Source organism: Arvicola amphibius, chromosome X (assembly GCF_903992535.2).
Source record: "Arvicola amphibius chromosome X, mArvAmp1.2, whole genome shotgun sequence".
In the NCBI taxonomy this organism is placed as follows: domain Eukaryota; kingdom Metazoa; phylum Chordata; class Mammalia; order Rodentia; family Cricetidae; genus Arvicola; species Arvicola amphibius.
Window position 1 is genome coordinate 51175126 of NC_052065.1, and position 13232 is coordinate 51188357.

A 13232-nucleotide genomic window follows, 5' to 3' on the forward strand; every position below is an offset into this window, starting at 1 on the left:
GTAATAACAGTAATGATGAATGGCATAGATTAAAACTACCAAATAACCCACAAGTAACAGGACAAAGATTGCTGACCAGGCAAAGTTGCTTGCCACCAAGCCTGACAACCAGAATTGAATCCCTAGGACATGGAGGAAAAAGAGAACTATTGCCTGTAAATTGTGCTCTGACCTCCACACACATGTTGTGACATGTATGTGTCTACACAGTACACCGACACATGCACAAAAATATAATTTAAAAATTTTTAATTTAAAAAAATTAATAATATAAAATACAGGGACATCATGAACACATAAAATCTATGTACAAAAAAGTCAAAGCAGAAACTAATAAAGATAACTGATGCTCAAGTTCCCAACCCCCTACTCTGAAAATCTGAAATTAAAGCATTTAGCCTGTTGTTCCTGTACAATGTAATCAAGTAATTGCCAGTTAATGAAGGTAACTTTACAGAAAAATTTAACTCATAAACATGGACATAATTAGAAATCTGCCACTGCTACAGTGGCTCTCTAATGGGGGAAATTTACCTCCTTTTCCCTCTGAATAATATCTAGCAATGGCTATAGGAATTTTTCAGTTGTCACAGCTAGGAGGAAGTGGTGCTACCTGCATCTGGTAGATAAAGGCTAGAGATATTATCAAACCTGTGATGCACAGAACAGTGCTTCAGAACAAAGAACGACCTAGCCCAAAACATTTATAGTTGCTAAGGTTAATAAACTTTATGAAGAGCTCATAGAAAAATTTATGATGACCACTATTTGATCCCATTAACCAATCCCAGTCTCAACACAGTTTGACTAGGCATTACCTGCCTTCTGAAATATCCAATATTAAGTATACTGGCCACCTACCCATGAATTATTCTGTATAAAAAGCTAAATTTTAATCTATTTGATACTTTAGTGTTAATGTGACACACTGCAGAACAAAGGACAGAATTGAGTTTGGCACACTGTCAGAAATATTTTGGGCTCTTCAGACCATATAACCTGTCATTACAATCTGATTGTTATTGTAGTACAAATCTGAAAACCTACTGTATCTCAATAAAATTTTATTTACAAAAACAGGTGGTAGGTTGAATTTAGCTCACAGGATACTCTGTGTCAGCATCAGGTATAGAAGATTCCTAATGGTATCCTAACAAACATACACAGAAAATGGGGGTTCCTATGTGATCAGTGGTTTTGTAATTTTCCCTTAGCATTGAGAAAACCTGAAAGGCAATGGGTGGGAGCTATTTTCATTTAAAAAGAGATTCAAGAAACATAAAAATGAAATGTTAACCTATGAATCTAATGTGCAAATCTGGATTCAAACAAATCAACTTCAAAAATTATGAGAAACAGATTCTTCCAAATATGTGATAGAAACTGTAGACTGTATCAAGGAATCATAATGTTAAGTATTCTAATAGTGTAATGTAAGAAAAGTGTGCATTAAGTAAAAATGAGAAATGGCAGTCAGTTAAGTGCCTGCCAGGCAAGCATGAGGACTTAAGCTTTGATCCCAAACATAAAAACTCAGGTGTGGCAGCATGTATTTGTAACCTCAGTGCTAGAAGATAGGCAAATCCCTGAAGCTCCTTGTTCAGCCCAGGTAACATGATTGATGAGCATCAGGTTCAGTAACAGACTCTGTCTCAACAAATAAAGGTAAAAAGAGCAATCAAGTAAAAGCACCCAATATTCATCTCTGACCTTCACATGCACATATGTGTGTGCACACTTGTAACACACTCTTACTAACAAATACATATACTACAAACACACATAAGAAAATGTGCATATAGTGAGAGACATATACCAAAGCATGCTGGGGTAAAATGACAGTACCTTTTAAATACTTATGAAGGAAAAGGGAAAGAAGGATACAAACATGTGTCACAAACATTGCTAACTGCTAAACATGTGTGACTGACATAAGGAGCTCATATTATTTTCTCTGTGTCTACTTAAAAAATCAAAATCAAAATATTTCCAGCAATTTAATCCTTTAAAAACTGTGAAATACCAGGCAAATTCAATCCATTCTCTAAAACACAGCCCAGTGCCAAGTTTGCACCCTTTCCCCTCTAAAAAGAGTAACTTGCTTTTGCAGGAAAGAAGATCAAATTCAGGCAAGTATTGTATCTGAGGCGTAAGTACAAACTCTGCCATTTTACTTTACCTCATGCTCATGATTCTTTACATTTTGCATTGTCTTCATGCTGAAAGACATTACCACAAGTGGAGGAGGACTGACATCTTTAATTACATTCACCAGGTCTGGTTTCAAAGCCACTGCCTCAAATTTACACCAACTGATTGGCTGATTCAAGAGCTCTGACAAAGAATAGATACAACATATCAATAACTTACTGAAAAAGAAAACGTACTATAATTATGACATTTTTGATTAACAGATAGTCCTCAAAGCTACTGTCTACTAAGAATGGCATAATATAACATCTACCTAAATATAAGCACATTAGTGGGTAGTATGCCAATCCTTGCGTGTGTGTGAATAATACACTTGTGCTCATTTGGGGTAAGTAAAGGAGGAGCAATAACTTTTATAATTTTTTTCAAAGAATCCAAGATCAGCTTTAAAAATAACAGCTGTCTTAGAGGAATTTGAAACATTTTAAAGAGATGAAGACAAAATAGTATCCCAGATACAAGTGCTAAGAATATCAAGCAACAAGCCAGAGAATTCTGTCCATGTTAGGTTGTGATTCTCTCCCCTCCAAAGGTCAGCAGTGCACTCTGGAGAACAGTTGTACCCTATCAGCCAGGTTAAAAGAACACTCAAAAAAACAACATAATGAGAGTTGGATCCCACACAACTGCCTACACTAAGACCTCCCTCAGACTAAATTGCCAGATATTAGAAATTGATTCCAAGTGTATTACCTATAATCACTCAAGGAAAACATTCAAAAGACAAACACAAAAAAGAAGCAGAAACATTAAATAGACCAATTCCTTAACTTCCCTTAAAAAATCTAAAGAGGATACCATGGAAATTCCCAAACAACTCAAGCTGTTGCTAAAATAAAGGGTCACTCTCTGCAAACTGACAGAAGGGCCCTATTACCAAAGACAACCCTTATACAACTCACTGTAGTGTCTCCTGGTGTAGGAAGGTACTCTACAGGTTACCAAAAGAGAAATGTGAACACCAACCCAACCACAAAACCTATGACCTACAATCTGCCCTGCCTTCAAAATAAAGCTAGGGTAATAGTGGCACAGAACTTGAGGGAGTAGCCAGCCAATATCTGATTTTACCTAAGGTGCACTCCACAAGATAGAACCTATACCTGACACTGTTTGAGTAACCAAGAACCAGAGATTAGATAGCCCAGAGACCAATGGTAAAACAAAACACTACTGATCAAAACAGAAGTATCAGTAAAATGACTCCTAATGATATTCTGCTATATTCTTAGATCAGTGCCTTATCCAGTCACCATATGGCTTCCTATGGCAGAAAGGAGCAGCAACAGCCAGACATTATGCAGAAAGTAAGTCTAAATAGGAGATCTCCATCAAATCCTTCCTCAAACCTGTGATTATATAAGAGCCAGAGGGGATAGAGAACACCAGGAGAACAAGACCCTCTGAATCAACTAAGCAAGGAGCCTATGAGCTCACAGAGACTGAAGTAGCAAGTGCAGGGCCTTCAAGAGTCTACACCAGGTCCTCTGTATAAAAACTATAGCTATTAGCTTAGTATTTTTATAGGACTGCTAACTATTAGAACGAGGGAGTCTCTGATTCTTTCTTGTGCCTACTCTTGGGACTTTTTTTCTCCTGTTAAGTTGTCTTGTCCAACTTCAATATGATAGGTTTTGTTTCATATTATATTTTATTTTGTCATGTTTGGTTGTTATCTCTTAGAAGCCTGTTGTTTTCTAATAAGAGACAGAAGGGAAGTGGCTCCAAAGGAGACAGAAGGCAGGAAAGAACTAGAAGGAGTAGAGAAAGGAGAAATTATAATCAAGATACACTGTATGAGAAAAAAATCTATTTTCAATAAAAGGAAAGAAAAGTGAAAAAAAATCTCAGGACACTACTTAGCATTTTTCCTTACGTGGATTTTTTACTTCAAGCCAACAAGGTCCTTTGATCTTTCTGTTCATCAAGAACAGCTCCAAGCTAGATGTGTTGGTTCCAAATACATGAGAAAATGTTTCACCTTTCAAATTCTGTGGAAGCTGTGGCATTTCCGCCTGAAGAAGAAAAAACTTCATTTTGTTTAAAACTATTACTTCGCATTTTCCTGTCAATATTTGAAATAAACAAAGCTTCTATGGAGCAACAGAAGAACCCCTTTGATATATAGGAAATGTAATTTACTACAAATGAATCTGAAACAATTCACAATGGAAAACAAAAACAATTCACTATGACAAAAATATTCCATCTTGATGACACCTGTTAGAAGAAATATAGGACAAGAAGCTCCCTCAAAAGAGAATGTCTGTCCAGAGTTGTCCTGTCTCACTAATAAAGAATAGCCAAGTAAGTACCACTCCATTAGAAGAATGAAAGCTATAGAATGGGACTCACTGAAACTTTTCATGTTATTTTTCATCATCATCATTGTCAAAAAAATTCCTTTTCCAACATCAGGATCAAAACACCAGAACAGGGGTAAAAAGGTAACAGTCGAGCTAATACCCAAAGCAACGACTTTGCCTCTCAGAGGAGCAGGAACAGCACTGTAGCAACTCCTCTCTCACCTTTCCTCTGCTCACCAGACATTTCTGTAGATTGATGAAGTCCAACTCCACCATGCCATATCTGTTCCACTTGACAAATGGTTGTGCTATTTCAACTTTCTTATCTGAAGATGTATACTTGAAAGGCAGTATAACTTATGTTCTATTACTTAATTTTATCTATTTCAATTATTAATGAACTGTGGGCTTCAAGAATCCTGCCAATATTCCTAACTAAAAGCCAGATGAAGATTCAAAGATGAAAAAGTCATTCAAAACTAAGCCCCAGTTTTCTTTGTCTGACTTACCGAGTATCTAACTTCCAAGTACTCAGATTTTTCTGGAACATCAGGTATCTCAAAAGCATAGTTCTTTTCTACTGTCTGGGTAAGCAAATATTTAAAAAATTATCGGGACAAAATCTTTGCAAAAATTAAATCAGCCAGTATGATATACATATAATACATGTTCACATATTTAATAATAAGGAATCTAGCATCCTAATAGAACACCGAAATACAAAAAAAGATAGTTTTTCTCCTTTCAACTAATACTAGAAACACCTACTGACAAAAATATTAAAGAACATCTCTTGAACACTAGAGAATTTATAAAATAAGTGCATACAAGGGGAACAATAAAAGACTGATTTCTTAAAATGATAATGCACTAAATCATTGCTACTATTTGAAATTAAACAACTGCATCTTGCTGTAAAAATTAAATTGACATTATAAATTCAGCTCATATGCAGTGAGTATCAGCTATGTGTTAAAAATTACTATAGTATAAATTATCACCTAATATGAATTAAGTGATTTAACTCTGCAACTTTTGCAATACGGCTCCTTTTTCAGCACAGAAAACTGACTGCACTTTCCTTAGTTACACACTAGTATACATAGGGCAAAGTTTGAATGCACAAGCAATCCAGCCCCAGCACCTACTTTCTTTACTATCATACCTAATATACTGTTTCCAAAATTTTTGGTTTTGGAGTTTTTTGTTGCTATCTGTCTGTAGTGATGGTGATCAAACTTGGGGCTCTTTGTACTGTTTCTGGAATTTTGAAGACATGACTCTCAATTTCAAGCTCAAATAATTAAGAGTGTTAGCCTATCTTTAGCAACTCAATCCTCCCTTTACTGAAACAATTTATATAGCCAGTATTTTCAAATGGGCTACACTTCCCACATTCATAGCCAAAGGCATCAATAGCTTAGCAAAATCAAGACAATACACCACACAGATCACACAAAGAGAACATTTTCATTCTGTCACAAACAGTATCATAGGCATGGATTTTTAAAGACAAAGCCTTACCCATCCTCTTAAGCAAAATTGCACTGGCAATAACTAGTATAAACAAATCAGAATAGTTTCTTCATTTCAGAAAAGAAATACATGATATATTGTAGGAACTGAGGACAACTAATTTGCTTCAAATCATTTTTCTATGCAAATTCATGACCATTATTTTGTAAGTGATTTTAAAAGAAACAAAGTAGTTTTGCAAATCTAGCATACTGTTTTTACATTCACACCTATGAAATTTCCATCTAATGAGTTACAACTATGCAGAAGGCATTCTGCATGAATGTGCAGTTAACTATCTGGCAAATCAGAAAATAAACAAGAACCATAAAAAATACAGTATCAAATACAAACCTTAGACTTAAACTTCATTATTTTATATTTTGCTGCAACTTTTGAGTCAAATTCTTCATAAACATCCTTCATTGTAACTGGAGTTGTTGTCTCTTCCCCTGTGTTTAGGTCAATTTTCTGTTATCCCATGGAAAGAATAATGAAGGGAAAAGATTATAAGTCATCTCATCCATGAAAAACAGAAGCCTAAATCAATTTTCACCTCTACTCATTTAAACATTGACTAGCACAGTCTTACAAATGAGTGTGAAGACAGACTTAAAAAGTATACTAAACCCAATGTCAAATCCCTCCAGTGCATTATAAAAGCCAATCAGAAATAAAGATGACCAATCCTACAAAATGGGAAAAACAGGTTTGAAATCTTGGCCCAGAAGTTCCACAGTTAAACTAAGATGGAAAGGGGAAAACACTAGGACTTAAGGGATTGGAGATGTTAAAAGTACAGATAAAGAAGGGAAAGGAAAGGGAAATGATTTTGTTAATTAGTCATAGAGATGATGTTACTGCTGCCTAGAGAGCAAAAGCATGAAAACTGAATCAAATGCCATTGCAGAGACTTTTAGTTACAAGTCCATAGTGCTAGGCAAAAGGGGAATAAGAAAAAAAAGTAGGCATTACATATATTTTAAAATTTATTATTTTTTAAACTATATCTATGAAGCCTGGCACAGTGACACATCTTTAATCCTGACACTCAGGAGGCAGAGGCATGTGGATCTCCATGAGTTCAAGGCCAGCATGGCCTATATAGTGAGTTCCAGGCCAGCCAGAGCTTACGCAGTAAGACCCCCGTATCAAAAATAAACAAACAAAATTATGTCTATATGTGTGTCTATATAAAGGTGCCAGTGGAATCTAGAAAGTGTGTCAGATCTCCTGAAGTTCCAGGGGGTTCTAAGCTACCTGATGTGGGTGCCAGGAACTTAACTTGGGTTCTCTGGTAAAACAGTACCAGCTCTTAACCTCTAAGCCATCTTTCCAGCCTCCAGCAATAAATATTTTAAGTTTTTATTATAAAAATAGAAAAACTCAGTTATACTTCAATTCTATACTTTTTAAATTGAAATTGTATCATTCACAATTATTGAGATTAAAAGGTAATCGCTAATGTTTACCATTTCACGGGGAAGGAAGTAAAGTGTTCGCTCGATGTTTTTCACCATAACACAACAGCTCACATGGATTTGGGCAGATTCGATCCACACTTTGCCAAACAGAAAAACCACACCTGAAGAAGAAAGGAAAACAAAAGGAAATAAAACTTTCAAGTAAATCGAATTAAAGGGGCAAGTCAAAGGCCCAATGAATTGTGTTCACATATTTACACCTAGTTCATATTTGTATTCCCTTATATTCTTCTAAGATCACCAGGTAATAAATACTGTAGTATTAAAATGTGGCTTTGCAAACATCGAGTCACTATTCATAAAAATTCACTGTCAAGTAAGAACTCCAAAGATTTGATAGCCAACTCAAGAGATGGTCAACTTTGCAAAATCCTGGGCTTCGTGAATTATGAGTAATCAATACAGCCACTCAAAACAGCCACTGATCTTAGACACTAAGAAAATTCTGACACATGCAAAGGTTACTACTGTTCACAAGGCCAATCACTCCAGTTTCACAAGACAGCTCATCAGTGTTTTCTTTTGTCACTCATCCTGGCAGAAAGAAATAAGACCACCCAAGGATTTTCATTTCTGCAGATGATTAAAATTCTTACAAAGGTTGTGTTGTTTTCAACAAGGAGGTGGGGTGTATAAGTGGGGAATATAAAGAGAGGGAAAGGGAATACAGAGAATAATTTTAAAAAAATCTTCAGAGTAGCACAGAAAATTAGAAGTCATCCTTACAACAGTTAAAGATGAAAAAACAAAATTCCATGCAAAGAAAAAATGAAGACCCTAATATTGGATTCAAAGATTCAAATAGCTCATTTTACAGTCAAACTAATATCACACTTCATGCAACACATTTGACACTGTTTATGCCTCATTTGCCACAAAAAGATCATGGTAAACAAAGATTACATTCCTCCCCCCAAAGTTACTAGCTGAAACCAGGTGCAGTCAGGATTATTCAACCTTGAAAAAGTCATAATGAAGACAGGATATGTTCCGATATGCAAAGAGTAAGATTCTTTTCATAATTATGGTTCATTCAGCAATAACTGACTGACTTAGAATCTGGAAGAAAGTGAGCAACAATAACGGGGTCTTTAAGCATACTCCGTTCTTATTAGCAGCATTGACTTCACCAAAGCTTAGTGATCATTAGCAACCATCGTGATCAAACTGTTCAACCCCTTAAGATTAAAGCTTTTAAAAGCTATTTTATTTAACCCATTGGCATCATAAACAGAAACATATGCCACTGCAGAGAACACAGCTTGAGAAGTGCCACAGAAAAGGAAAGTGGACTTAGAGAGGAAAGCAAAGACTTATGACAGGAAAGGGCCAAGGGTACATTTTTCAGTCATGCTGGAGATTGAACTCAGGACCTTACGTATTCTAAGCACATGCTCTGCCACTGAGCTATATTGCATGAAACGTATTTTACATTTTTTTATATCAGTATTGCTCAGGTTACCCTCAAACTTCTCAGCTGAAGAGAGCCTTCCACCTCACCTGGATAACAGAGCCAACCCTGTTGGCAGAGGTAAGGGTGAGCCAGTCTAAAGTTGTTAGTGTGGAAGAGCTGACCCCACTACTCATCTTTCATTCAGGGGTGTGGGTGGAGGAAAGATGTCCCCTTACTCTCCCCTACCTGCAACAGACTAATGAGATCATCCGCCCCCTTGCCAACTGCAGCGCTCAGGAAAGTGGGCCCTGCCGCTCGCCTAGACATTACAGCAGAACTGGCCCTGTTGTCTGAAGTATGACCCACCCCATGTTGCAAGCAAATGAGAGCTGTCCCCATTACTTATCTGACATGCGGTCACATGTGTAGAGAGATACCATCCATTCCCACACCAACACCGCCCCCCACACACACATACATCAATGTCTGAGACAGGTAGAGGAGCTGGTTCTGGAGTCGTAAGAGTGGGAGGGCTGTCCCTGATGCTCACCAGCTGCAGCACTTGGGAGAATGGCCTCTGCACCTCAGCCGGGGGAATATAGTAGAGCTGACTCTGATAGTGTAGGTTGTTGAGAGACAACCCTGGGGACATGAGAACAGGAGAACTGGTTCCACTCCTTATTCACTGCTGCAGGGGCAAAGCTGGAGAGTTCACCCTAATGGTGAGGACAGGGAAGAACTGGCGGGCTGACCAACCCTGCAGCTGCCCAAGCCCAGAACCAGAATTAAGAATTGGCCCACCCCAATATCCAACCCATTTATGTTCTTCTGGAGCACATGAAGTGGTCTGACCCTCAGACTCAGAGCTGCAGGATCTCCAAACCACAGGGCAAAAACAGGATATCCAAGAGTCTCAGTGAGGGCCCAACAATGATGGTGTAACAGAAACCTGAGGCCTCGAACCAGACCAACGACGCTTTGCAAAGAATACTTGCAAGTAAAGATATATGGACAAAGGGGTTTACTGTGTGACTCACTGTGTCACACTGTAGCTTCTGTGATAGAGATTTTTAATTTTCCCTTTTTTCTTTTTTCTCTTAAATTTTGTTTTATTGGGGGGGATTAGAGAGGGCGGATGCGAAGGGGCAGGAAAATGAATGGGATCAAGATGCATGATGTGAAAGACACATTGAATAAATAAAAATTTTTAAAAAGCAAGAATCCATAACAAAATCATCATGCCCTAGGTAAAGTGGGGTTGGTTAAGATACCATTTCTGAGCTTGACTATAACTGCCTAAGAAACTAAGATAAGGCCACATGCTACCTAAGTGGTTCTGAGAGAACATATACATATTTGCTAAGAGGAAGTATATTAATGATCTGACAATTCCTCTAGGAACCATTAACATTTTTCTAGGTAATATCCAGTTAGCTTTATTTAAGTCAGGTCTCCAAGTCAAACAGTTAGTCATCCTTCTTACATACTTGCTTTACAGTTATTCCCTCAAGTTTCATTAAATGCAGTCTCTGGGAAATCATTCTGAAAAATACCACTTATTTCCACCACAGATCCCAAGATATCTAAATGCAGACAATTCTATTTCAGGTGTATATGATATTTTATACTAATCAGACAGACCATGGTGACTCTGACTATATTAACTCTGATCCTTTAACAAAGATTCCTACACTATACTGGGCCCACAGGAAATTCTTCTCGTCTCTTAATTTAATCAAATCTATGAAGTCTGCTTCACAAGTTATAAGCATATATAAGAATGCAGATGTCCGTATACAAATATCTGAGGTTTTAGCATTTATATATTGGGAGGGGGAGTGCGAATGTCAGAGGACAACCTGCAAGAGTCAACTCTCTCCTTTCACCATGTAGGTTCTGAGGGCAGAACTCAAGTCACCAAGCTAATCAGCCTTTACCTGCTAAACCACTTCCAACTCCTATTGTAAAAAGACCAACTTTGAGGAAAGGGTCCTTATGCTGCTTATAACACTTTAATTACACAAAACTAAATTTTCCCACAGGTCTTAACAGAAAACAATACAGAAGACATGAACCCCAAGGCTAACAAAGGCAGCTAGCTACTCAAATGCAGTCATTATACCCACAGCTAAGTTATTCTGAATGCCAGAATTCATTTAATGAATCATGGTAAGTGAAAAGTTGTTTTCCCTTCTGTTGATGAGCAAAGAGACCAAAGACAAAAAAAAATTCCACTACTTCACTTGGGAGTACTTTTTAAAACTTAACCTGAAGAACACAAAACAAGTTCAATCTGGTAGCAGAGACACAGACCCAGAAACAGCCACAGAAAACACATCTGTTCAGTTCAAGGAGTGGTGTGGGAGGTCCTTCTGTATATGTGTTGCTTTTATTGGTTAATGAATACTGACAGGGCAGAGTAGAGCTAGGTGGGGAAAACTAAACTAAATACTGGGGAAAGAAGGCAGAATCAGGGAGAAGACATGTAACCCCACTGGAGACAGATGCCAGATCCAGATAAAACTTTACCCGGTAAGCCACAGCCACATGATGATACACAGATTAATAGAAATGAGTTAAGCAAAGATATAAGAACTAGCTAGCAATATGCTTAAGCGATTGGCCAAGCAGTGATTTAAATAACATAGTTTCTGAGTGGTTATTTCGAGTCTGGGCAGCCAGGAACAAACAAGTGGCTCCTACTACTGAGGACCTTCTCAGACAGGTATTTGTGTCCAAAATGGAGTAATATACCTCTGACATCACAATGGTGTTCTGAGCTTAGGTGATTTTTTTCCCCTACAAGAAGGAATAACAATATCCCTCACTGGATGCTCAGCCCTACAAATTCATAAAGAATATTCTCTTTGTTCTATTATTGGACAGCCATTTTAGTCAACCCACTACTAGCATTTTGTGAGTCAAGAATTCACAGAATTAGCTCATTAGAATGGCCAGGGAGAAACCCGGTGTGAAACCCGGTGGTGATACACACCTTTACTCCCAACACTTGAGAGGCAGATCATGTGAGTTTGAGGCCAGCATGGTCTACAGTGCTAGTTCCAGGACAGTCAGGGCTACAAAGAAGAACCCTATCTCAGAAAGCAAACAAAGAAAAAAGGAAGAATAACCAGGGTCAGTCTTGACTCCTATTTCTTGGCCCCATACAATCTACAAAATGTTTACGTCAAAATATAATTAAAATCTCTTTACTTTTCTATTTCTTTTTTTTTTTTGGTTTTTTGAGGCAGGGTTTCTCAGTAGCTTTGGAACCTGTCCTGGAACTAGTTCTTGTAGACCAGGCTGGCCTCGAACTCACAGAGAGATCCACCTGCCTCTGCCTCCCAAGTGCTGGGATTAAAGTCATGCACCACCACCGCCTGGCTACTTTTCTATTTCTATACAGTAATCAGATTCCAATTATCTAATACTTCTACCCTAAACTGACTGGTCTTCAGGGCTTCCACATTTCCCTGCTACCCCACTCCAGCCTCCTTGAGTGCTTACACACACACACACACACACACACACACACACACACTTCTCCACACGTCAGAGCATTTCTGCTAAAATGTAAGGTCAATTATGAGATCATAACACACTACAATTAAACCTTCTGACTGACACATTCTTTGAGTAAGATTGAAATTCCTTGAGAAGGCTTTTAAGGTCTTCAGTATCTAGCTGTACTAGCTAGTTTTGTTTTGTTTTGTTTGTCAACTTGACACAAGGTAGAGTCATCTGAAAAAAGGGAACCTCAATTGAGAAAATGCCCCCACAATATTGGCCTGTGGTCAAGCTTGTGGTACACTTAGTTGATTAATAATTGGTGTGTAGGGCTTCCAGTTCACTGGAGATGGTGGCACCCCTGAGCTGGTGGTCCTGGGTACTAAAGGAAGCAGGCTGAACAAGCCACAAGGATCAAAAAATTCAGAAAGCAGTACTCTTTCATGACCTCTACATCAGTTCCTGCCTCCAGGTCCTGCCTTGAATTCCTGCTCTCCACCTCAGTGTGTATTTATTCTCTGTTGAATAAAAAGACAAATTAGGCCAAGTGTGGTTGTGCATGCCTTTAATCCCAGCACTGGGGAGGCAGAGCCAGGTGGATCTCATGAATTCAAGACCAGCCTGGTCTACATTATGGAGTTCCAAGACAGCCAAAGCCAGATCCTGTGTCAAAAAAATTAGTTAATTTAAAGAGACAAATTACTCTCTGATTCCATTGGAACAAAGCTGATGTGGGAGGGTCTTCTGTTTGAGTTGATTTCATTGGTTAATGAAGAAACTGCCTGGCCCATTTGATTGGCCAGCCCTTAGGTGGGC

General features: G+C 38.0%; 1 protein-coding gene across 3 annotated transcripts in view; it reads right to left on the reverse strand.

Moving 5' to 3' along the window:
* The window catches only part of Pola1 (DNA polymerase alpha 1, catalytic subunit), a 323376-nt gene that overhangs the window by 288527 nt on the left and 21617 nt on the right, over nucleotides 1-13232 (reverse strand). For all 3 annotated transcript variants that reach the window (XR_005283881.1, XM_038317189.1, XM_038317190.1), the window contains 5 exons: nucleotides 7505-7617; nucleotides 6387-6503; nucleotides 5027-5101; nucleotides 4088-4226; nucleotides 2180-2334 (listed from right to left, as the gene is read on the reverse strand). Coding sequence is in view for 2 of the 3 variants with exons in the window: in XM_038317189.1 (XP_038173117.1) it covers nucleotides 2180-2334; nucleotides 4088-4226; nucleotides 5027-5101; nucleotides 6387-6503; nucleotides 7505-7617 (599 nt within the window). In the remaining variant the exon portion in view is untranslated. The remainder of the gene's footprint in view (nucleotides 1-2179; nucleotides 2335-4087; nucleotides 4227-5026; nucleotides 5102-6386; nucleotides 6504-7504; nucleotides 7618-13232) is intronic.